The sequence below is a fragment of the Bos indicus genome, chromosome 13 (genome assembly GCF_029378745.1).
Source record: "Bos indicus isolate NIAB-ARS_2022 breed Sahiwal x Tharparkar chromosome 13, NIAB-ARS_B.indTharparkar_mat_pri_1.0, whole genome shotgun sequence".
NCBI lineage: Eukaryota > Metazoa > Chordata > Mammalia > Artiodactyla > Bovidae > Bos > Bos indicus.
Genome location: NC_091772.1, coordinates 64,902,883 through 64,926,776, shown reverse-complemented (window position 1 = coordinate 64,926,776; position 23,894 = coordinate 64,902,883). Strand labels below are relative to the sequence as shown.

The following is a 23,894-nucleotide window of genomic DNA, read 5'->3' as shown; positions in this document are numbered from 1 at the left end:
TCATTGATGACTGGTTAGAAAATCATCTGAGATGAACCTGTGTGAGCTGCGTGCCAGGTTGCTTAAGTTGTGGCCAGCTGCAAACTCAGGCCTCTGCCCATGGGATTCTCCAGGCAAGAGTAGGGTAGTGGGTTGCCAGGCCCTGCTCCAGGGGGTCTTCCCAACCCAGAGACTGAACCTGTCTCATGCCTCCTGCATCAGCAGGTGGATTCTTGACCGCTAGTGCCATCTGAACTTGTGAGGCTACAAAAGTGGTTTGAATTTGTTCTTTTCCTGATCAAGTCATATCTGAAGACAATATTTGGGTATACAACGTAATAGCACTGGAAATACGGCTGGTTAATCTTGCACTGTGACCTTGAGGAAATGTAGACTTAACAGTTTAAAGGTGAGAAACGAAGCATCAACCTTAAAGGGTTGAATAATAAGGATTTCCAAGAATCTATGAACAGTCTTAATGCATGATAAATCATTCCAAGTTTGGATTAACAGAGAAAGCTCTTGTGAAACAAGAAACCAAACCTCAGGCCACCTCCGAAGATCTTTAAGCAAGCTGGGTAACGGGCTTTGAGAGGAAAAAATGCTTCTAAACAGAAACTCCGAATACTCAAAGACTTGCTTTATTATAGTACACATGGGATGGAACTGGTGGGATGGGGTGGATGTTGTGGGCAACCACTGCCCTGATTAGCATCGGATGCCCATCCCGATGGCCATGAATGTGCCAAAGGTGCCGCCACTCTGCATCATGGTTTTTCCGATGCCGCCCATCAGCTCCCGACCCCGCATTCCGATCCTGAGGGAGGAGGAAACCAAGATGGGGCCACTTGAGAACAACAATACAGGGAGGAGCATTAACTAACCCTTTCCAATTCATAATCAGGCACTGCTGAAGTCTGGCAGGACATTATTACCTCTTGACACATGGAGTGAGTAATGCTAAGGACAAGGATCCATTAGGATCTCCGGGCAACTGACGGGTTTGTGGGAGGCAACAGAAGCAGTATAAAGTACAGAAACAGGGAAATCATTTTTGGGTGCTGGTTTTGCCTCCAGGGTATACATGATCCAATACAACATTTTTTAGATGGTGTTAAAACAATGATTGGGGGCTCAGACCTGGGGTCAAGAACTACGTGCAATTTACAGGCTGTGTCAAGTGTATAATGAGGCTCTTAACATTCACAGCAGTGTTGTGATAACAGGGCATTCACTGACAGTAGACGCTCGGTAAACGATAATTTATTTACCAGGAACAATAGCATCTTTTATGTGTGAAAACTAGAGTGTAGAGTTTATCTGCTTAATTTCTACATCCTGTTCCCAGTGCAGTGAAATTAAGTTTGTTTCGCCATGAGCCTAACAGGAGTAAAACAGAACAGCCATTTATTGAGCACTTAATATGTGCCAGGTTCTCTGTTAAGTGTGGTCTGATTTGAGCTTAGAATTCTACATGATGTAGAGGTTTACTGACCTCATTTCTACGTGAAACCCGGGCTCCTACTTGCCTAAGGTTACAGAATAAGGGTCAGAAAGCAGTTTGAATCAGAGCTCGTATTCTCAACCATTTAGATTATCAACTGTCCTCCCCGACTGAAGGTGCTTAGGAAAATAGTCTCGTTCGTTACAGGGCAGAGACAGAACTGGAAAGTAGTAAGCTCTATTCGGGCTGTAGGCCGAGAGCTGTGGGCTGGGAAAATCAGGTAGTCCCCAGAGATCACCGCCCGCGCCCCTCACCTGAGACAGGAAAAGGTGCCGAAGAGCGCCCCCGCCGCCATGCCCACGGCGCAACCCATCACGAAGCCCATCTTCACGCGGTCGAAACAGCTTGGCTGGGACTGTCCATAGGGACCCACGGCCACCGGCATCTGCGGGGTTCGAAGGTTAGGGAAGTGTGGGCCTAGCCGCCAGCCCGAGACTCCAGCAGAGGCCAGAGGAGGTGCGATAGGGAACCGGCCCAGGGGTTCTGGGAAATCCGAGAAAGAAAAGAAGGGTGTAGCCCGACTCCATCACCCACTGTGCGTTCGAGTCCCCGCGCCACGGTGCCCCCACCTCACCTCGTTCGTGGCTTCGGTCGCTCAGATCTACGTCTTACACGGAACGCGAGCTGGTGCGCACTCGAGATCCGAGGAAGCGCTTCCGGGGCGCGGAGTAGTACTTCCGGGATCCTGTAGCTGAGGACTGTAGCGGCTTTGGGCGGGGGGCTCTGCCACCGGGACCATGCTGCTGCGAACCGCTTGGAGGCGGGTGGCCACGGCCGCGCCCGCGGCTCCGGGGCCGAGGGCCAAGCCGCCCATTCGGGGGCTGCGCCTGCGCGGTACGCTCGGGGGCCCGCTCGCCGCCACCTTCCTGGAGGCGCGGAACTTTCTCCTGGGCTAGGCGACTTACCTGCATATTCAGGAGTCTTCCTCTTCCGCTACCCCGACCCTCTGACCCTTCCTCTTGACTGCATCCCTCAGGTTTTCTCATACCGGCTCTCTGAACCGTTGACTTCGCCGCATCCCCCCACCCGCACTTCACATCCTGCACCGCAGGCCCTCAAAGCCCTAAAATTCGGCCATCGGACCTCTCCTGACCCAATTGTAGAGATGCTAGTGGTCCAGCCAGTAACCTCTGAAGGAGATCTTACCTACCGTCTCCACGTTCCTTCTCAGGGGCTTTGCCCTTTCGGAGATTTCCTCACTCCAACGACGCAATTTGAATGTTGTCTCAGCACCCTACCCTAAGAACCCTGTCTCTCTCCCTTACCTCTTTTTTTACAGTTTGCTCAACTTTTCCGATGTTCTGTTTCCTTTTGCGTTGAGATTCGCTCAGCATCGCTTAAACTTATGTCACCTCCGTCCAGCCTTTCCATTCTGTTGTTTGGGATGCCCTGTGTGCAGAGTTGGATCCTCTCTCACCTGGCCCCTCCGTTCCATTTTTTTGTCAGGTATAGACCTTACTCCCCAGTCTGCTGTTGCCTCTGATGCAGCCATTGCTCTGGAGGCGGAGTCAGTGCTGCGACCTCTGTACATGGATGTGCAAGCTACAACTCCTCTGGTAAGGATGGAGGGGCAGCTTTCCCTGAGCTGTTTAGTGGAGTTATACTGTAGAAGTGGCAGTGCACAGAAATGGCTGAATCCCTGTAGAGGTGAGAGCCATTGAGAAGTGTGTGCTGGGAAAGCAATGAGCCAGGAGACTGGAGGCTTACATTGTAGTCCACTAGAAGTGTCTTTACTGCTTACTAGCTATTGATCTTGGTCAAGTCACTTCATTGCCGGCACTCTCCTAGTAGTTAAAAGCATAGGGTCTGGAATTACTGGACCACTGCTTACTATACGCATTTGGGCAAGAATTAAATAGGTTAAAAGATATAAAGCAGCCCTTAGAATAGTGCCTGGCACATGATGAGCACTGGAATATTAATGCACGTTTTCATCAACATCCTCTCCTAGATATGACATTGCTTGGCAGTGAAAACACCTACAGACACAACTGTCAGGAAAAAGCAGTGTTTGTAGATTATCTGAGGAGATGGTAGAATAAAATGATTTAAGACAGATTGGGAAAAAAAAGACAGATTGGGAGGAGAGTGTATTAAGATAATATTTGGTTAGAACCTGAGGGGATGGGAGAATGTTTGAGGCCTAATCTAGGCAGGGTCTGAAGGATTGGGGGTGTGTTGAGGCAGGTTGGGTAGGTCAGGGGATGGAGTGGGGCCCGAGTTAACTATGGGCTCAAGGAGACTGGTCTGTTCTGTTTTGTCCAGGACCCTCGGGTGCTTGATGCCATGCTCCCTTACCTAGTCAACTACTATGGAAACCCACACTCCCGGACACATGCTTATGGCTGGGAGAGTGAGGCTGCCATGGAATGTGCTCGCCAGGTTAGTACAGAGGACTCTAGGAAGTTCTGATGTCAGAGGTTTCAGTGACCTGTGGGTGGCATTTTTTTTTTTTTTTTAGTATCTGTGGGTGAAGGTGGAAATGGTTTGGGGCTCTCTCAGCAAGAGATTCAAAGGACAGGCCTTTGGAGTCCCTCTGAAGGCATTCGATTAGTTTCCACATTTCCTGGCTAACTGACCTTTGTTATTTTGTTATCTGACTTCTCGAAGCTTCAGTTTCCTCACATTGAAAATGGAGGTTGAGGGGAGTCCAGTGGATAGAATTCTGGGCTTTCGCTCCTGGGGGTCTCGATTTGATCTCTGTTCAGGGAACTAAGATCCAGCAAACTGTGTGGCATGTCCAAAAGAAAATGGAGATTGTAGTAGTTCCTACTCCTTAAGGTTTTGGGGTGGATTAAATCAGACAATACTAGTGATATGTTTGTAGACATGATGCCTGTGCATACTAAGAACTCATAAGTGCTTTTTCAAAAACACCAAAGTTGTTATTAATTGGATTTGGGATGTAGTTGAATATATCCCTTTGTCTGATCCTAGTGGGTACAGAACTGCTTCTTGAGCAGTTGACAGATTGCGGTGGAGCTCTTCATGCTCCAGACTGCTGTCTTAGTTGTCACCACAGCCCCATTCCTGCTGAGGAAACTAATGCTCCTTATTTCTGCTTCTTGTCTTGACTTGCAGCAAGTAGCATCTCTGATTGGGGCTGATCCTCGTGAGATCATTTTCACTAGCGGTGCTACTGAATCCAACAACATAGCAATTAAGGTAAGAGAACCAGAAGGCATATCTGGGCTTTCCTGACCTGGGAGATGGTTTCCTGCCATCAGTTAGGCTCATGTGTCTTTCCCAGTCACCCACCTTCATCATATCATGAAAAAAGACACAGACACATCACCCTTTTTCTAATTTGTTGCTTCCTTCAGCCCTGTGTAGTTGACTGTATCTAAAGTTTGCTCCTGGTGAACTGAATTCAGTCCCGTAGTTGGATAGGAAAGGAGGTGGCTCTTGGGTCATCAAACACGTGGTGTTTTGGATGACAGCTACTTCAGAGGATAAATGGTGACTCAATCCTTTTTCCCATCCTTTAGATCTACTCACAATGAAGTCCAGAATACACTCGTAATTGAATAGATTTCTCTGCTTCTTATTACCAAGTTTACCCTTATATCTATGATTTCAGGGCTGCCTTTTTCTCAGCCTTCCTTTTCTCTCCAGTGAGATCTGTTTGCAGCAAGTTCTTCCTGTTTCTTTAGATGTCCCTGTTTTTAAGTCCTGGTTGCCTAGGTGCTGTCTGAAGACATTTACTTAATCACCTGTTCTGAGATTAGTCACTCTGTCCTTGGGACGTCTTTGATGCTAACGAAAGTAAAATTCCACTCTCAGTAATCATGTCAGTGTTTCATAGAACAGTCATGCCTGACTGGGGCCTGGTTACCAGGGTCACTTGTGTAAATACCAAGGCTCTGATAAATTGTGGGCTGCTGTAGGTTCAGTGCTGGCTCTATCCCCTCTCATCATGGTCTCTCACCTGTGTTGCCAGTATTGTTTTTTCTGACCTTGGACTCTGTAGGAGGCCTAGGCCTGGGCCAGGTTCCAGAGTCATCAGCACTCACCGGATCCTGTTAACAGGAGTGTCCTTCCTTGGGACTGCAGAGACCTCAGAGCCATGCGTGTGGTCTCTTCAAAGATGAGGATGGTTTCTGGAATGGGGAGCATTTTCAAAACTTTGAAAATATTTGCTTTGAAAGCTTCCACAGATTCTCAGACCTCAAGGTCAAGGATTGCTAAGAGTGGTTGTGACCGTTTTCCCCTTAGACTCCTGGATGGGTAAATATCTGTCTGCTGGTAGAGGATTCAACATTCTGGGTAACTGAGATAGGAGGAGGGGGAGGGACCTTTTAAATGTTTTCATTTTTATGTTCCTTGTCCCTAAGAACATTTTTATGTAGTCATAATTTTGGCCTAATTAGTTTCATATTCTGCTTTTAACATAGTACCCTGGGAGGGGTGGGGTTGCACCTTTTATTTAAGTTTTTTAAGGAATTCATGTATATGCAGTGAAATTTTTTTAACCCTATGGAAAGATTTATTTATTAATTTTTACCAGAGTATAGTTGCTTTACAATGTTGTGTTTATACTGTACAGTGAAGTGAATCAGCTATAAATACACATATATCCCCTCTTTTTTAGATTTCCTTCCCATTTAGATCACCACAGAGTACTGAGTAGAGTTCCCTGAGCTATACAGTAGGTTCTCATTATATGGAAAGGTTTAAACTTGAGTGTAGATCTTCCATTTCCTCGTCCCTACCAAAGAGACCTCAAGTCTGTTTAGTATTGTTCCAGAAAACAAATTGTACACACATATGCGTTTGCTTTTAATAGTTTCACATATTGTAGCATCCACATTTATTTTTCCATAGCCAATAATAACATATGTTATGTTTTTCCATTTTAAACTCCATAATATTTAATATACCTACATTATTTTTCATGGAGTTGTATTATTGCAGTTTACTCTTTATTCCTCTATTGTTGGATGTGTTTAATCTCTCCATTTTTTTTAAGGATTGTGAATACGATGAAAGCATATTTTGTCTCTATAGTATCATCTATGCTTTGAAATATTTCCCTAAATTCCCAAAAGAGGAGTCACAGTAAAGAGTGCTAATACAGCTTTTTTTAAAAATTTATTTATTTTTTAATTGAAGGATAGTTGCTTTGCAGAATTTTGTTAATACAGCTTTTAAGACATCTTTATAAATAATTCTCTGAAGAGTTTGTAGTGTAAGTACTGCCATCAGCAAGGAATGAGTATATGAGTTTTACTTCTACACTGCCAGCTTTAGGTATCAGTATCACCATATTTATATGTTTTGTTGTTTACACAGAAATAAAACATATATACCCTACCATGTGTAAAATAGATAGCTAGTTGGAAGCTGCTATAATAGCACAGGAGCTCAGCCCCGTGCTCTGTGATGACCTAGAGGGGTGGGATGGGGGTGGAGTGGGAGGGAGGCTCTAGAGAGAGGGAATATATGAATGTTGTTGTTTAGTCTCTAAATTGGTCTGACTCTTTGCAAACCCATGGACTGTAGTCTGCCAGATTCCTGTGTCCATGGGATTTTTTTAGGCAAGATACTGGAGTGGGTTGCCATTTCCTTCTACAGGGGATCTTCTTGATCCATGGATCAAACCCACTTCTCTTATATTGGCAGATGGATTCTTTATCACTGAGCCACCAATTCCTGCTGATTCATTTGTGGTACAGCAGAAACTGTTACTAATACAACATTGTAAAACAGTTATCCTCCAATTAAAAAAAAAAGAAATAAATGAGAAACACTTTTCCTGGGATACAAGGATAGGGATGTTTTCCATTTTCCATCTATGGTATAATAAAAAATGTATTTGGTCTTTGTTCTCTGTTCCTAGCACAGGGCTTCAAAAACCCTTGTAGTTTCCTGAATACTAGGAATGTCTTTGTTATTCATAATAAGCCCCCTTGGACCATAATGTGTTTCTGGTGATGAAGTGATTCTTGGTGGGCCCTTAGATAGTTTTAAGATGTAGGCTGGTCACTCCAGAAGGACGAAGAAGATGTGATTAGAGGGTTGTAACTTTGATCTGGGGAAGAAAGGGGGTTGGAGATTGAGTCTAGTCATATGGCCAGTGATTTAATCAGTCACGCCTGTGTTATATGAAACCGCTGTAAAAACTGGAAAATGAGGGGGAATTCCCTGGTGGTCCAGTGGCTGGGACTCCATGCTCCCAATGCAGGGGGCCCAAGTTCGATCCCTGGTCAGGGAACTAGGTCCCACATGCCACAACTAAGACCCCAGTACAGCCAAATAAATAAATAAAAATAAATATTAAAAAACAAAACAAAACTGGGAAACAAGAGTCAGAGGAGCTTCCAGGTTAGCTAACACGAGGATGTCCTGGCGGGTGGCATGCTTGATGCTCTGAGCCCTTCCCTGCCTCAGACCTCATCCTGTGCAGCTCTTCCGTTTGGCCATTCATGGGCTCTATCTTCTGTGATAAAGCTATGATAGTAAGTGTAGTGTTTTCAGTGAATTCTGTGAATCATAGGGGATTACTGAATCTTAGGGGGCTATGCATCACCAGCTCAATGGACATGAGTTTGAACAAACTCCCTGAGATAGTGAAGGACAGGAAAGCCTAGAGTTTTGCAGTCCATTGTGTCACAAAGAGCTGACTTAGTGATTAAACAACAACAACAAGGGGGCTGTGGGAAGTCTTTTATTTGTAGCCATCTGGGGAAATATGGATGGGGAGCTTGTGACATCTAGGCCTCACAGCTGGCATCTGAAGTGGAGGCAGACCTGTGAGACTGAGGCACTTAACCTGTGGGATTTTCACTAGTGGGATAGTTAGTGTCAGAATTAAGTTGAATTGTAAGACACACAGTTGTCAGAGAATTGATGTTGGACCATACCGCCCTTATCCACTTACTCAAGTCACTGCTGTCTCTCTGAGTATATTCTTCATTTTTCCACCACCACCAACTTCTAGGGAGTGGCCAGGTTCTACAGGTCCCGGAAAAAGCACTTGATCACCACACAGACAGAACACAAATGTGTCTTGGACTCCTGCCGTTCACTGGAAGCTGAGGGCTTTAAAGTCACCTACCTCCCGGTAAAGAAGAGTGGAATCATTGACCTGAAGGTAAGAGGGCATGATAGGGGGAGCCTGGCTTCAATCTATAAAACTGTCTCTTTAGCCTCAGCTGGAGCTTGAAAGACTAGATCTAATGGTGAGGGAGGGCTTTAGAGAAATAGGTCTCTCAGTGGGACCCAGAGTATGTTCTCCTTGAGAGGGCACCATCTTCCTTTTGTCTGGAGGATTTGTTTCTCAGCTTAGTTGGTGCTTCCTGGTCTGTGTGAGAGCCACTGACCATGTATGCAGGATGCCAGAGACTAACACTCACCATGGGAAAGCTTTGGCCTCCTTCACCCTTCACTGATGTTTCTCATCCTTCAAAAGGGTAGGTGTAGTTTTGTGAAGAATATTTCCCTTTGGGACCCGTATAGATGTTTTTAAATTTTATTTATTGATTCATTAATTTCTGGCTGCGCTGGGTCTTGGTTGCCTTGTGTGGGTTCCCTGTAGTTGTGGTGCACAGGCTCCTCACTGTGGTGGCTTCTTTTGTTGTGGACGATGGGCTCTAGGTGCATGGACTCAGTAGTTGCAGCACATGGGCTCAATAGCTGCAGCTCGAAGGCTCTAGAATGTGGGCTTAGAAGTTGTGGTGCACAGCTTAGTTGCCCTACAGCACGTGGGATCTTCCCGGACCAGGAATCGAACCCTTATCCCCTGCATTGGTGGGCAGATTCATATCCACTGTGTCAGGAAAATCTGATTCACAATTTTCAAAAGGTATATTCCATTTATAGTTATTACAAAATATTGGCTATATTCCCTGTGTTGTACAATATATCCTTATAACTTATTTTATACAGTTTTTGCCTATTTTTATTTTATTATTTTAAAATTTTGGGCTGCACCCTGTAGCATGTAGGATCTTAGTTCCTTAACCAGGGATCAAACCCACACCCCCTGCATTGGAATTCTTTAACCACTGGACTGCCTGGGAAGTCCCTTATTATTTTTATTCCAACAGGTTTTTTTTTTTTTTTTTTTTTGCTGCACCTTGAGGCATGTAGGTTCTCAGTTCCCTGATCAGGGATCGAGCCATTCCCTTTATTTTATTTAATGGCTTTTTACTTCTTTGCTCTGTTGTGTGCCTGTGCCTATTTTTCCACTAGGCTTAGCTTCCTGAACTTGGGGAGTGCATATTTTCTGTATTTTCATTTCTCGTAATACTTAACATAATGTCTTTCTTTCACTCTCTACTATTTATTGTGTCATAGTGCCAGGCACTGGGGATAAAGGGACGAATAAGACAAGCCTAGTCTGTGCTTTCAAGGAGCTTATATTCTAGTGAAAGGACAGGTAACATGTAAACAAATGTATAAATAATTATGAATTGGGATATATACTATAAAGGAAGTAAAGAAGAAGCTGAGAGAAATGAAACATTGAGAACTTCCATTAGACCAGTGTCAGGGAAAGCATCATAGATGCTGGGAGGTTCATTACTAGTTTCTTTAGGATAAATGTTTCCGTCAGATATGGTCCCTATGTCAATGTTAATAGTAACCTTGTTTTTTACTACTTATTTTGTTCTTTGCCACTTACTCTGACAACCTTATGTAGGAAAGGCTCCCCCTCTTTTTTTTTAATGAAGTTTTTAATTTTTAAATTATAGATTTTCATGTAGTTGTCAGAAGTAATATAGACAGATCTCATGTATCCTTTATTCATTTCCCTTAATGATAACATCTAGCAAAAGTATAGTATAATATTACAACCAGGATATTGATGTTAATACAATCTCCTGGTTTTGTTCTGATTTCCCTGGTTTTACTTGTACTCACTTGTGTGTGTGTGTTTAGTTCTATGCATTCTAGTTTCATCACATGTGTAGGTTTATGTAACTATCACCACAGTGATGCCTTATTTTTTTTTTTCTAAATATGTATTTAGTTTTGGCTATGCTGGGTCTTCATTGCTGCCTGGAGGCTTTCTGTAGTGGTGAGCAGGGGCTACTCTAGTTGTGTTGTATAGTCATCTCATTGCAGTGGCTTCCCTGCTGCAGAGCACAGACTCTGTGGTGTGCGGGCTTCAGTAGTTGAGACATGTGGGCTCAATATTTGTGGCTCGAGGACTCCAGAGAACAGACTCAGTAGTCGTGGTGCATGGGTTAGTTGCTCCATGGCATGTGTGATCCTCCTGGACCAGGGATTGAAGCAGTGTCCCCTGCATTGCCAGGTGGATTCTTAACCACTGGACTACCAGGGAAGTCCCATGGAATTCTTTTAAAACCACTAATTTGATCACCATTTCTTTAATTTTGTCATTTCAGTAATGTTATGTAAATGAAATGTTAGTAATATAGTGTGTAACCTTTTGGGATTGGCTATTTTCACTTAGCATAAGTCTTAGGCGAATCATTTAAGTTGTCGCCTGTCTCTGTAGTCTGTTCCTTTTTGTTGCTGAGTAGTAGTCCACAGAATGGAAGTACCACAGTTTCTTTAGCCATTTCCCTATTGAAGGACCTCTGGCTTGTTTTAGATTTTGGCTATTAAGAGTAAAGTAATCATGGTCATTTATAGGTTTCTTATGTGAATTTAAGCTTGCATTTCCCCAAGGTAATGCCCAAGAGTACAGTTACTGGGTCATATGGTAATTTCATGTTCAGTTTTATAAGAAACCAAAGCTGCCAAACTGTTTTCCAGCGTGGTTGTACCATTTTATATTCCCGTCAGTAGTGTATGAGTGATTCGGTTTCTTTGCATCCTAGCCAGCATTTTGTGTCATTGCTATTTTAATTTTACTCACTCTTGTAGGTGTGTAGTGAAAAGCCCCTGTTCACAACTAAGCTTGCTTACATTCTGAGTTAGAGACGACTCTGTTCATACTATATGGTCTCTTTACTCCTGATATTCTTAGGAACTAGAGGCTGCCATCCAGCCAGATACTAGCCTGGTCTCAGTCATGACTGTGAACAATGAAATTGGAGTGAAGCAGCCCATTAAGGAAATAGGTAAGTATCATGGGTGGACCCTGATGCTTGCCCACCACTGGGATCCATCTGAGGAGCAGGACTGGACTAGGAGCTGAAAGACTATATAGAGTGCAGTAAGGAAACCTAGGGAAAGAGGGCTTCAGTTCCTTGTTCAAGGACATATTGTAAATGGTACAGCTAGTATTTGAACCCAGGTCTTATACCACTTGAGCTTCCCAGATGGTGCAGTGGTAAAGAATCTGCCTGCCAGTGCAAGAGACGCAAGAGCCTTGGGTTCGACCCCTGGGTTGAGAAGATCCCCTGGAGGAAGAAATGGCAACTCATTGCAGTATTCTTGCTGGGAAAATCCCATGGACAGAGAAGCCTGGGGGGCTACAGTCCCCGTGGTCATAGAAGAGTGGGACACGACTGAGCACACATGCACTGCACTGCTGTCCTTTTCATTTTACCGCAGCTGGTGCAGAAAGCAAAACAAAGAACCTCCACCTTTTTTTCTCTTCCTCTTTTAACTTTTTCGTTTTAGAACATCTGTTCACTGTGCTCATTTGGAGCCAGAGACATGTACCCCGTAACTTCTTAGGTACATTAGCAAATAGATCTATTAATTTTTGCTTCTTTTAAATCAATAAGGATCTAAAAATTAATCTGGTATATTGAAAGGCCAGTGTTAATGAGGTAGGAAGAGTCTTATGAATCAGAATATTGGATGTATTTTGATTTGATGCTTTGTGCTTTTTTTTTGACCACCATAACTTTTATTATTTTTGTAAGTTGGACTGTAATTGCTTTACAATGTTGTGTTAGTTTCTGCTGTACAATGAAGTGAATCAGTTGTATGTTTACATATGATCCCCTCTTTCTTGGACCTCCCTCTGACACCCTTCCCCCCAACCATCCCACCCATCTAGGTCATCAGAGAGCACCAAGCTGAGCTTCTTGTACTTTACATTGGTTCCCGCTAGCTATCTATTTTACAGGTGGTAGTGTATATGTGTCAATCCTAATCTCTCAATTAATGGACATTATGTGGAATCTAGAAAAATGGTACAGAGGAACCTATTTCCAGGCTAGGAGTAGAGATGCAGGCATAGAGAATGGATGTGTGCACTTGCCCTTATTTATTCTAGTCAAGGACACGAGAGCTGAGAATGAGAGAGAGAGAGAGAGAAAGAGAGAGAGAGAAAGAGAGAAGTGATTTACTACGTGGCTAGGGCCAATACCAGATGTAATTTTGCCTCAGAACTCATAGTATATTATAGGACCACTGCCAGGTTACTTCCTAACATTGTGTTCTGGTTCTTCCCCTCTGTTGTTTTCTCAGGGCAGATTTGCAGTTCCAGAAAGGTGTATTTCCATACCGATGCAGCCCAGGCTGTTGGAAAAATCCCACTTGACGTCAATGACATGAAAATTGATCTCATGAGCATCAGTGGTCACAAAATCTATGGTCCCAAAGGTACTAGCCCCTCCTAGATTTCCTCCTCTCTGCACCACCCAACCCTTTGACAGGTGTTCCTGAGATTCATTTGGGACTCTCACTGCTCTCAGAGGAAGAGTGCTCTGCAGAATGCAGGTGTCATTTAATAATAGCCAGGAACAGTTGCCTATTTGCAGATTCTAGCAGTTACTATAAGCAGTCCATCCTTCACTGGTCTCTTTAGAAAATCCTTTCGTGTAGATGTTAATTCGGTTGAGGAACAAAGGTTTTGTCATATCAAATTAGCTTGATAAGTCCAGTTATCTTGTCTAATCAACTGTGATTTGCAGATCAATATTCTTTTTTTTTTTTTTGACTGTGTGGCATGTGGGATTATAGTTCCCTGACCAGGGATTGAACCCATGGCCCCTGAAGTGGAAGCCTGGAGTCCTAACCACTGGACCTCCAGGGAAGTCTCAGATCAATATTCTTTGAGTCCTTTATTCCCTCGTGTTTTGCTTTAGCCTTAGGGGAAGATTGTATGGGCTTTTATGTGTTTTGGTGTTTGTTCCTAGCTTTATTAGTCTTTGCTCCTGTTAATCTCTCAAGGTACTTGTCTGTGTCCTATGGTCCTATTGGCATAGGAATATTTTCCAGCTGGAATTCTGCCTTTGCATGCCAGCCTTTGGGAAGAGACTGTTGTCCTCTGTTTTATGGAGGTAGCCATCCAAAATGAACAACTCTTCCTCTCTTTCCTGGGTGAGGGCCTGTGGTGGTTGGTTATGCCAGTATGCTTTCTGTGTCTGCAGGGTGTGTCATCCAGATGGACACCCTATGGGAAAAGGTGTGATAATTCCTGAAAGTACATAAGATGGCTTCTTCTAAAGCAGTAGTCCCCAGCCTTTTTGGCAGCAGGGACCAGTTTCATGGAAGACAATTTTTCCATGGACCAGGGATGGGGGCAGGATGGTTTCAGGATCCAAGTGCATTACATTTAATGTGGACTTTGTTTCTGTTATTAGTACATCAGTTCCACCTCAGATCATCAGATATTAGATCCCAGAGGTTGTGCTTCCAGAGGTTGTAAACAGTGTGTTTTTAAGTTAATTGTTTTTAAAAGCTCAACAGTCATTCTATCTTTAACTAAAATTGGCTTACTGGCTTTTATTGTAGATAAATTTGTTTTAATAAAACTAATTAACTCATATTGAGCAGAAGCTCTGTTCAGCACTAAAATGTATGCAAGTATCCCTCACTATCCAAACTCTTGCTTTTTGGACTCAGAATCTAAATAGATTTAGACGACATGGTAGCCCTCACTCTCCAGATGTAGTGTCTGAGCCCTTACTCTCTGAACTTGGGAACTGCAGAGACTCAGATAGTGTCAGATACCTGAATATGATTTTATTTTCATGGGGAAATGGAATATGTCTTAATAAATGCAGTTTGGTACATCCTGCATTAGTGTCCCCCACCCCCAACATTTTTTATTTTGAAAATTTTGGAGCTAACAGAAAAGTTGAAAGAATTTTTTGACCCCTTTGGAAAGTGATATTTTGTTTCATCTGCCTTTTCCTTTTTCTCTTTTTTTGTAACAAACTTTGTTTCCCAGGGGTCGGTGCCATCTACATTCGCCGGCGGCCCCGTGTGCGTGTGGAGGCCCTGCAGAGTGGAGGGGGGCAGGAGCGGGGTATGCGGTCTGGGACAGTACCCACACCCTTGGTGGTGGGGCTGGGGGCTGCGTGTGAGGTGGCACAGCAAGAGATGGAGGTATGGGGAAAGCAGTTCCCTCCCACAAATTCTTCCCCTGTGCTGGGTCTCCTGTTTAGCAGCTTCTTGGCATGACTGGGTCAGATCTTTGCCAGAAGAGGTGGTTTAAGAAAACCGCCTTTCTCTGAGTGCTGCTGGCATCCTGTTCTGAGGGAGGTGTCGTCGTTGCTGTTTAGTCACTCGGTCGTGTCCGACTCTTTGCGATCCCTTGAACTGCAGCCCATCAGGTTCCTCTGTCCATGGGGTTTCCCGGGCAGGCATACTGGAGTGGCTTGCCATTTTCTTCTCTAGGGGATCTTCCTGACCCAGGATCAAACCTGCATCTCCTGCATTGTAGGCGGATTCTTTGCTGCTGGGCCAGCTGGGAAGCCCTGAGGGAGGTCTTATGGGCTCCAAATTCCAGGTCCTTTACTGGAACCACGTGTCCAGTATTTGAGCACCTCTGTGCTCACTGCTGTGGATACAGTGGTCTCCATGAGTAACACAAGACCATAGATGGTTAAATGCACAGTCACTTCTGGGCACAGGGTAGGGTTCCTCATCCTTTATGTCTCTGAGCTGTTAATGGTCACTATGCTTAGTCCTCCCTTGCCTGCTCCTCAGTATGACCACAAGCGAATCTCAAAGTTAGCTGAGCGACTGATACAGAAGATAATGAAGAGCCTTCCAGATGTGGTGATGAATGGGGACCCTGAGCACCATTACCCAGGTATGGTTGTGCCCATTCTGTCCTCGCCTGGAAGAGCCCTAGACTCTGAGCCTCCTCTCACAGTAGTTCTCTCTTTCAGGCTGTATCAACCTCTCCTTTGCGTATGTGGAAGGGGAGAGTCTGTTGATGGCACTTAAGGATGTTGCCTTATCCTCAGGGAGGTGAGTTGGACTGGATAAGCAGGGTCTGTGGCAGGACCAGTTAGTCTGGCTTTAAGTGTCGGGTTAATAAGCTTCCCATTGTGGAGATGACACGCACAGGAGCTTTTGGTTGAGAATAAAAGTCATTTTGTAAGCACCTATTTTTAGCCAGTTGGGCACAGGCTAAAGTTTGCCACCTTCGGAGGGCTTCCTGTGGTAGAGCTTTGTGCCTTTTGTGGTCCCAGGAGATGCCTGTATCTGTTCTAATGTTATTCTAGTAGTTCTGTTATAGCCCTCTAGAATTCAAGGATGTTCCAGAAGATACCAAGTGTTTAGCTGCTGTCTAGGCTGCTACAGATGATGCATTTGGTTGTAGGGAAGTGATCCCATGGTTCTCTGCCACTTCTTGTTACACTCAGCTCTTGTGGTATCACACTCTGTCATGCTTTGGCTGTGTCCTTGCTCATGGAAGATATCCTCCACAGGGGCCAGAGGAGCTCGATCCACACACTAGAAGGTGCAAGCAGCATCTGTCTCTTTAGCTCTGTCAGATGAGAGTGTCTCTTTTGTCGTGATATGACTTCAGGGCTCTGGGGGTTTGTGGCCAGAAGGAGATCGGATGCTGAACTGAGCGAGGCTTTGTGTCTTTCTCCTTAGTGCCTGCACCTCTGCATCCCTGGAGCCCTCTTACGTCCTTCGAGCAATTGGCACTGATGAGGATTTAGCTCACTCTTCTATCAGGTTAGTCAACTGAGCTGCAGCATTTATGAAAGGTGTGCTCTTTTGTATTATTCATTTCCTGTTAGAGTCTTCCTCAGTCTAGTGTTTTTTTGTTTTTTTTTTTTTTAACAAAAAAGTACCTATTTTTTATTTGGCTGCTCAGGGTCTCAGTTGTGGAATGCAGGATCTTAATTATGGCATGTGGGATCTAGTTTCCTGACCAGGGATAGAGCCCAAGCCCCCTGCATTGGGAGTGGAAAGTCTTAGCTGCTGGACCAATCTAGGGAAATACCCAATCTAGTTTTTCTTATCCCTTCATTCTTCACGAGTTTCTCAAGCAGTGGTTCTCAGACTTCACTGACTGTCACCTGGGAAGTTTGTGAATGATGAAGAGGTCTGAGTGCTGCACTCAAGAGATTCTGATTTGCTAGGTTTGGAGTAGGAAACTTCTTCTTGGATGATTCTCAGGTGACCCACAGACCATGTTTGGAGAAACTGTCCTGCAGGGGAAGGACTGTGTCTCTCCACGTCTTGTGGAGTAGAGCCTCATTGGGTACTTGCTGAATGAACTTACCCTGGTGCCACAGGTCTGATGCAGAGTTCCTCTCTGCGTCTTTTTCAGGTTTGGCATTGGCCGTTTCACTACAGAGGAGGAAGTGGACTACACAGTGGAGAAGTGCATTCACCATGTGAAGCGTCTTCGAGAAATGAGGTATGCACTCTTGTTCCAGAGACTCTTTGGAAGAAACTGCAGTGGTAGCTCCTTTCTTGTCCTCAAGCTATATATTCACCCTGCCAGAAACCAAAGTTTGAAAATCCTTGGCTTTCAGGATTTAGAGGAAGTCCTAAGGCAGGAAAGTGGATTTTCTTGGCTGCTTGTAAGAAAATGAAAAGGTGTCTTTAAAAACTAAAGAACCACATAAATTCAGATTGTTTTCATTATTTTATTAATTTATTTATTTGGCCTTGAGGCTTGCAGGATCTTAGTCCCCTGACCAGAATCCAACTGTGCTCCCTGCAGTGGAAGCACCGAGTCCTAACCACTGGACCTCCAGGGAATTCCCCGTCATTTTATTGATAATATTAATCGTGGTCTTGCATTTACTGATAATATTAATCATGGTCTTGCAGCCATATCAATGCAGAATTCATGACTTGTAGACTAAGTTTAGGAAAACTCTATGAGATAGGGATTCTTAATTTGGGTTCTGTGGCTGAACTTCAGGATAACCCTGAAATTGTATGCTGTGTTTTACAGTTGTGCATTTTCTATGGAAGAAAGTCCATAGTTTTCATCAGATACTCAAAAGGTTAAGAACTTTTACTCAGTTTGCTTTGTAAAGATGCTTACAAAGGTCAAGATCCTTTACCAACCAGCTGCTACTAGGGGTTCTCCTAATAATCATAGGCTCTATGTTCATGGGAACATAAAGGCCTCTGGAATTCTTCAGAACTCTGTTCTGGTTCAGTTTGACTTTCAGGATTTTCTTGGTCTAGTTGGCAAGAGTGAGGTAGTTCAGGTACATACTGCTTTCCTTTGTGAGCTCCCCAGCCTTTCTAGGCTGTGAATTTTCCTTCACAGAGTCTGGTTGTATTGCTTAAATATCTATAGCTTGCTTAGCTTTGTTAGGCTCAGGATTCCTCCTTGGCTTGGCTCTCTCGTACTCTCTCACTTGGCACACTCGGGGGGCATTTCTACTGACTATGCTGCCAAGTGAGACATTCCTCATAACTGTGTGTTTTCAGCATCTTCACCCTATTCCTTCTGATGCCTTGCAAACAATTTCAACCTCGTCCCATTAGCCCTCAGCCAGAGTTTTATTTTGTGAGCCTGTGATATTAAGTCACCTTCCCTAAAGAGAAGGCTAACTTCAGAGTCTTGGAAAATGTCAAATAGAAAGGTGCTGGGGGACTTCCCTGACAGTCCAGTGGTTAAGACTGTGCTTCCACCGCAGGGCACACAGATCTGTACCTGGTCGGGAAATTAAGATCCCAGCATACCATGTGGTACAGCCAAAAATAAAGTAAAAAAAAAAAAAAAAAGTGTGCTTGGAATGCATAGTGTAATGGAGAGAGATAAACCAAGTTAACTGGAGAACTCCAAAATCCTATGGTTGTAACACATTGAAGTAATATCTGGTCTGGGAACATTATCTAAGGCATTCAAGCTGAAGGGGATCAGAGTTTAGCAGAGATCTCTCAGCAGCTGTTCTTGTATGAAATGGGATGCCCAAGTCCAAGACTCAGAAGATCCTTTTGAATTGGAGGTGGGGATGTTGGAAGTAGAGTCACCTCTGGGGAGATGAATCTTGTGGGAGTTGGATAATGGTGATACATACCCAGGTGATTTAGGGCCAGGTTCTGAGAAGTAGAGCAAAACCAAGAAGCAGGTGCCGAAAAGTCCATTTGTGTTCGGGGTTAGTAGAGAGGCTGAAACTTGCTGCTTATACTTGCTCTAAGGGTCTTGGTTCTCCCAGGGAAACTGTGTCCATAGCCTCTCACAAGTGGCTTGAGAGCTCCATGAATATAACCACACTTGACACTCTTGGAGTGGCTTCATTGGAGCTGAGCCTGGGGTACCTAGTTATTAATGTTGGCAGCTGGGGAGAGGCTAGAGCTAAGGACTTTCTCAGACATCTGAGAAAGACTTGATAACCTCTTGTTTTGGGGTTATCAGGGTAGGAAGTAGAGGAGAGACAAGAACAGATGGAGGCAAGTTAGGGCTCAGTGCTATCTGCTTCCTAAGCCTTCACTCATCCAAATACCTCTTCTCTTTGGCAGCCCTCTCTGGGAGATGGTGCAGGATGGCATTGACCTCAAGAGCATCAAGTGGACCCAACACTAGAAGAGTGGGCCTCTAAGTTTGTGCTGGCTCCTCCTGCCTCATCAACTCATGCACAGCCAGGCATTTCGTTACCCCAGTGGCTGCTCCATGTTCAAACCAGAACTGGTGTAGCCCACCTGACTTCAGCATTGGCCTGCCTCTAAGACAGAAACATGAGAAAACTGTCTTTCTCTGGCCTCAGCTCCTTTGGTGGGGAACATTCCCCATTTCTTTCCAGGAATCCTTCTCTGGTCTTATAGTGAGTGGATGTTCTTATCCTGAACCAGGAGGGACATTTGCTATGAGCTGCTGCTGGACACATCTGTATCCTTGGTGGAGAGAGCCAGAGGAACTACAAAAACGCTTTTGTTCAGGGACCTGATGCCCTGGGTGGATGGACATTTGAGTTGTTGCTTACCGCTGCTGAGAGACTCACTTCTTCCGATAGAAGCATAATCATCTATGACTTCATCTTTTTTGTGGCTCCAAAGGCTACCTCTTCATATCGTCTATAGACTGAACTGCAAGTTTCTTAGAAGGCTTGTCTCCTCTGTGTTCTTGTCCTTCTTTTCTTTTGACCTAATGGAGCTAGAAATATCTGTATGACTGAGTCTACCTAGTCTTGTAGTAATTTATGTTTCTTTTTAAAAAAAATTGTTAATTTGAAGATTAGAGGAATAAAATCATCTTCCTGTATTTATTCTATGAGATGCTCAAGGAGAATTCCTGGAGAAGGAAATGGCAATCCACTCCAGTGTTCTTGCCTGGAGAATCCCAGGGACAGGGGAGCCTTGTGGGCTGCCGTCTCGGGTTGCACAGAGTCGAACACGACTGAAGCGACTGAGCAGCAGCAGCAAGGAGAATTCCAAGCTTGGGAATCGTAGGGCAGACTACTTCTTGATGTCAACAGATGAGTCTGCTTGCTTATTTCTTTAGTCAGCAATTATTTGGGTGCCTCTCAGGTGCCTGACATTATTCTGGATATTTGGGATACACTGGTTAACAATACCAAAAAGTACTCTCGGTGAACTTTCATTCTAGCAGACAGAAAGAAAATAATAATTAAATAAGGCTATTATTATAGACTGTGATGAGTGCTGTGGCAGAAATTGAGTGGTAGAGAAAGTAACAGGGAAAGAACCTACCATGCTGGGTATACTAGGAAAGCTTTTTTGAGGAGGTGTTAATTAAGCACAAACATGATTTCTAGCCATCAAAAGAACTGGGGATTGGTGAGGAATAAGAAGGAACAGTAACAGCAAAGGGCCTGAGGCATGAAAAAGCATGGTGTTTGAGAAACAGAGGTCAAAACAGCCAGAGTAGAGTTTTGCGATTTGCGGGTCTGAAACCATAAGTGGGAGGTTACCAGCATTAAAAGGGGGAAGAAAGAAATTTTATTAGAGTACATCACATGTAAATATTTAAAAATTTTATTGAAGTATAGTTGATTTAAAATGTTACATTAATTTTTGCTGAAGAGCAAAGTTACTCAGTTATATGTATCTTCGTATTTTCCATTATGGTTTATCACGGGACATTGAGTAGAGTTCCCTATGAAATACAGTAGGACTTTGTTGTTTATCCATCCTGTATATATACTAGCTTGTATCTGCTAATCCCAAACACCTGATCTTTTTCTTCCCTGCTTGCCTCCCCCTTGGCACCTGCAATTCTGTTCTCTGTATCTTCCTCTAGTGTACAACAGGTGGTCAAGATGACATCTATGTCCTGCCAGTTCAGACCGAAAGCCACTCTGAGTCCTCTGAATTCTCAAATAAAATTGGTGGGTTCCTGACTAAAAGATCTGAATTTAGTTTCGACTTGTAACATATCAGACATAGGAAAGGAGAAATGAACTGAAACAGTGTCCGTTTCTCCATCAGCCATCTCAAGGAGAAGCAAAAGATTTTCAGGGAGTTGAGGGTGTTCCTGAGGCGAATCTTAGTTTCTGACCAGGGATCAAACCCCTGCAGGCATGGCCCCCCCAAAAAAAATCAACATATGGGTACAAATATCTTTCTGAATTATAATTTTAATTGGGTACATGCCCAATACTGGGATACTGGATCATATGGCAACTCTAGTTTTAGTTTTGTGAGGAAGTTCCATACTGTTTTCCGTAATGGCTGCACCAATTTACACTCCCACCAACAGTATAGCACATATGTTAAGTATCTTATTTTTATCACAGATTTTAATGAGTTTACAGGTTGCAAATATATTTCTTATGTGAGTGATACTCAAAGTTTGAAGGCCACTAGGCTAAAGTATGATAAATGCAGACAAATGAGGAGGAGGAGATGGAATTAATAGTTTTCTGAATAAATTGTTTTATTTTGAATAATCTTAGATTTAGAGAAATGTTGCAAAGACAGTATAGAGTTGCATGTCTATCACCCAATTTCCTCTAATTTTTAACATCTTACTTAAAACTATGATGTCAAAACTAAGAGACTGACATCTATACATCAGTATTAACTAAACTTCAGATTTCATTCAGATTTCACCAGTTTCCCCACTAATGTCCTTTTTCTACTCCAGGATTCAATCCTGGGTACCATGTTGTACTTAGTAGATTTTGTTCTTAACGCACTGCATTTTACCTGCAAAAAGTATATATAATGAAGTACCAGTCGCTCAGTCGTGTCCGACTCTTTGCGACCCCATGAACCCCAGCATGCCAGGCCTCCCCGTCCTTCACCGACTTCCGGAGTCCACCCAAACTCAAGTCCATTGTGTCGGCGATGCCATCCAACCATCTCATCCTCTGTCGTCCCCTTCCCCTCCTGCCCTCAGTCTTTCCCAGCATCATACATTTGTTTAAAAGCGTGATCTGTTTTAAGTCACACTCAGCTAGCACCAGGCTAGTCTGCAACACAAATCTTCCCCAAACTTGGGAGTTTTGGGGAATTTAGTCTCTGATTTTGTTAGTCAATTGCCTCTTTTTCTGCCTTGGAAGATTAGTTCAATTATGGTAACATTAATCAAGAGATAGGATATATACGAGCGAGTGGAGTCTGCGAGGCTTAGGACCTAAGTAGCACAAGAATAATTTTTTCTATAATAAAACCATACCAAAGTGCAGTCGTGGAGAGGTTAACGAGGACTGGTAATACTCCCCGGGCTGAAAATTTTAAATTTCACCACCATTTTGTGGTCCTTTTAATCTCAAAACAATTCTGCGAGGTAGGCAGTATTTTCCTCCTTTCGCAGAGGCTCGAAAAGAAGAAACTGCTTGAACCCAGGCGCCAAATACTTGAGCGGATCCCATCAAGCAGCGTCGCTCCCCTAAAGGCGAAGCTAGTGCGCAAACGTCGCAAACTTCTCACAAGAAACACAGGCAACTTCCGGGAGCTTCCCGAGATGCTCAGCCCGCTTGCGCCGCTCCGCCCCGTGACGTTAGTCACTCCGCCCCGCCCTTTCTGGAACGCTGAGCTGCGGAGCGGGCCGGCGGCCATCTTGTGAAGCGGAGAAGAAGGAGGTGGCTGCTCTGGGCTCCGGGAAGCCGTTCGGGCTGGGGCTGCCGGCCGCGGGGCGGAGGCACTCGCGCGGGGGGTAACTCGGGTCTGGGTTCAGGTGCCGCGCAGCTCTCGCCGGTAAGACTCCTGCAGCCCCGGAACGGGCGGGGCTGTGCGGGGCTCGAGCCGCCCCTTGGTGGCCCGGGGCGGGGCCTTCGAAGGCCTCGGAGCCCGCCGCAGCGAGCGCCCTACACAAAAGGGTCGGGGCTTAGCTAAGGGGGTCTTGGGGCGCCACTTGCGCCTCTCAGTCCTGAGAGGATGGTCTGCCTATCGAAGAGGGCCCGAGGCCATAGCGAGGACGCCCCCGTTGTCTGAGAGGGGAGGAAGCCAGAGCTGGGTGCTCCAGCTGCCCGCAAACGAACGGGAACTGCAGTGAAAACACGCTACATTCCGAATGAACAAGATTCTCTATGCTCTCATGTGGGGCAGAGATTATATCTGTGTCCCGAAGTAAGGGGATAATCATAGTGAGGACACTCCCTCCACCGGCAGTGGGATGGAGGCCCCTGAAAAAAGGGACTGGACACACCTGTGGGGAGGGAGCTGTAGTCGGTTCTCTCCCTTGAGTGTAGGAAGGAAGTCAGAATTGGCCGGCCGCCATGGAGGCCTGAAGGTAGAGGGGGTTGCTTGAAAAGCTGCTGAGGCCCAGCGTTGGGGCGGGGCTTGTTCTCCGGTGTGTAGTTAATTGGAGAAGGCCGCACGGGTAGCATGGGGTTGAGTCCGCCTCGCGAGCCTTATGAGAATTGTTAAGACGTTAGGCCCTTGGTTCCCGCGTAGGGAAGGGTCTGCTAAGAGCATCACTTTACGTGTCCCTTGGGAGAGATCCTCCAGCATTTAAGGTGGAGGAGGTTCAATGGGATGCGGAGATTGGGTGATTTTGATGGAGAGTGAACTGAGTTTTTGATTGAAGGCTGGAGATGGTAGTTTGCGGCCACGTGAAAAAAATGAGTGGGAGCGGCTTTGATAATCCACAGGTTAGTGACAGGAAGATCACTAGTGCAGGGGGCTTAGTTGCTAGATTGTAAGTGCGTGGACTATGTTTGCCGTATAGTGGAAAATTTGAGCTCCTGTGAGGGTTACTCTGGGTTATTCAGCTCTGAACGTACCGAAAGCTGTGTAGTGGAAATAGACAACATAAGCGAGGTTTCTGGATCTTAAAACCCTTCTTGCTCCGGATTCCCAGAGATGACATAATGTAAATTGGGATAGTTGACAGGAACCAAAATATACAAGATTAAGGTGATGCCAGTCGATATAACCTACTAAAAAACTGATTGCAACTGAAGGTTTTGTTGAA

General features: G+C 44.7%; 3 protein-coding genes across 12 annotated transcripts in view; 2 read left to right on the top strand and 1 right to left on the bottom strand.

Moving 5' to 3' along the window:
• Positions 1–598: 598 nt before the first annotated feature.
• Positions 599–2,280, bottom strand: ROMO1 (reactive oxygen species modulator 1). 2 transcript variants are annotated; one of them, XM_019972342.2, is made up of 3 exons: positions 2,058–2,280; positions 1,738–1,868; positions 599–796 (listed from the first exon to the last, which is right to left on the bottom strand). In XM_019972342.2, the coding sequence occupies exons 2-3, from the start codon at positions 1,866–1,868 to the stop codon at positions 688–690; spliced, it is 240 nt and encodes a 79-aa protein (XP_019827901.1). In that variant the 5' UTR covers positions 2,058–2,280; the 3' UTR covers positions 599–687. The 2 variants fall into 2 exon arrangements, with proteins under 2 accessions (XP_019827901.1, XP_019827902.1); XM_019972343.2 differs by having other exon boundaries at positions 1,738–1,966; positions 2,058–2,183.
• On the top strand, positions 2,181–19,775 carry NFS1 (NFS1 cysteine desulfurase). 2 transcript variants are annotated; one of them, XM_019972341.2, is made up of 13 exons: positions 2,181–2,317; positions 2,930–3,039; positions 3,749–3,865; positions 4,565–4,648; positions 8,424–8,576; positions 11,424–11,517; positions 12,821–12,955; positions 14,529–14,686; positions 15,290–15,395; positions 15,475–15,556; positions 16,193–16,276; positions 16,878–16,967; positions 19,037–19,775. In XM_019972341.2, the coding sequence occupies exons 1-13, from the start codon at positions 2,221–2,223 to the stop codon at positions 19,098–19,100; spliced, it is 1,374 nt and encodes a 457-aa protein (XP_019827900.2). In that variant the 5' UTR covers positions 2,181–2,220; the 3' UTR covers positions 19,101–19,775. The 2 variants fall into 2 exon arrangements, with proteins under 2 accessions (XP_019827900.2, XP_070657683.1); XM_070801582.1 differs by lacking the exon at positions 16,193–16,276.
• Positions 19,776–22,492: 2,717 nt separating this feature from the next.
• Positions 22,493–23,894, top strand: part of CPNE1 (copine 1) — a 37,774-nt gene continuing 36,372 nt past the window's right edge. For 4 of the 8 annotated variants that reach the window (XM_019972326.2, XM_019972327.2, XM_019972324.2 and 1 more), the window contains exon 1: positions 22,506–22,675. The gene's annotated coding sequence lies outside the window, so the exon portion shown is untranslated. Of the gene's footprint in view, positions 22,676–23,894 lie in introns of all 8 variants that reach the window. The other 4 variants (XR_002182016.2, XM_019972322.2, XM_070801572.1 and 1 more) reach the window with 2 other exon arrangements.

Excerpts from the sequence above, each read along its gene's own strand:
- NFS1 (XM_019972341.2), top strand. The coding sequence starts at position 2,221 with ATGCTGCTGCGAACCGCTTGGAGGCGGGTGGCCACGGCCGCGCCCGCG. Across the intron at positions 3,866-4,564 it reads CCATGGAATGTGCTCGCCAG|CAAGTAGCATCTCTGATTGG; the intron begins GTTAGTACAGAG and ends CTTGACTTGCAG. Across the intron at positions 16,968-19,036 it reads AAGCGTCTTCGAGAAATGAG|CCCTCTCTGGGAGATGGTGC; the intron begins GTATGCACTCTT and ends TCTCTTTGGCAG.
- ROMO1 (XM_019972342.2), bottom strand. The coding sequence starts at position 1,868 with ATGCCGGTGGCCGTGGGTCCCTATGGACAGTCCCAGCCAAGCTGTTTC. Across the intron at positions 797-1,737 it reads GGCACCTTTTCCTGTCTCAG|GATCGGAATGCGGGGTCGGG; the intron begins GTGAGGGGCGCG and ends CTCCTCCCTCAG.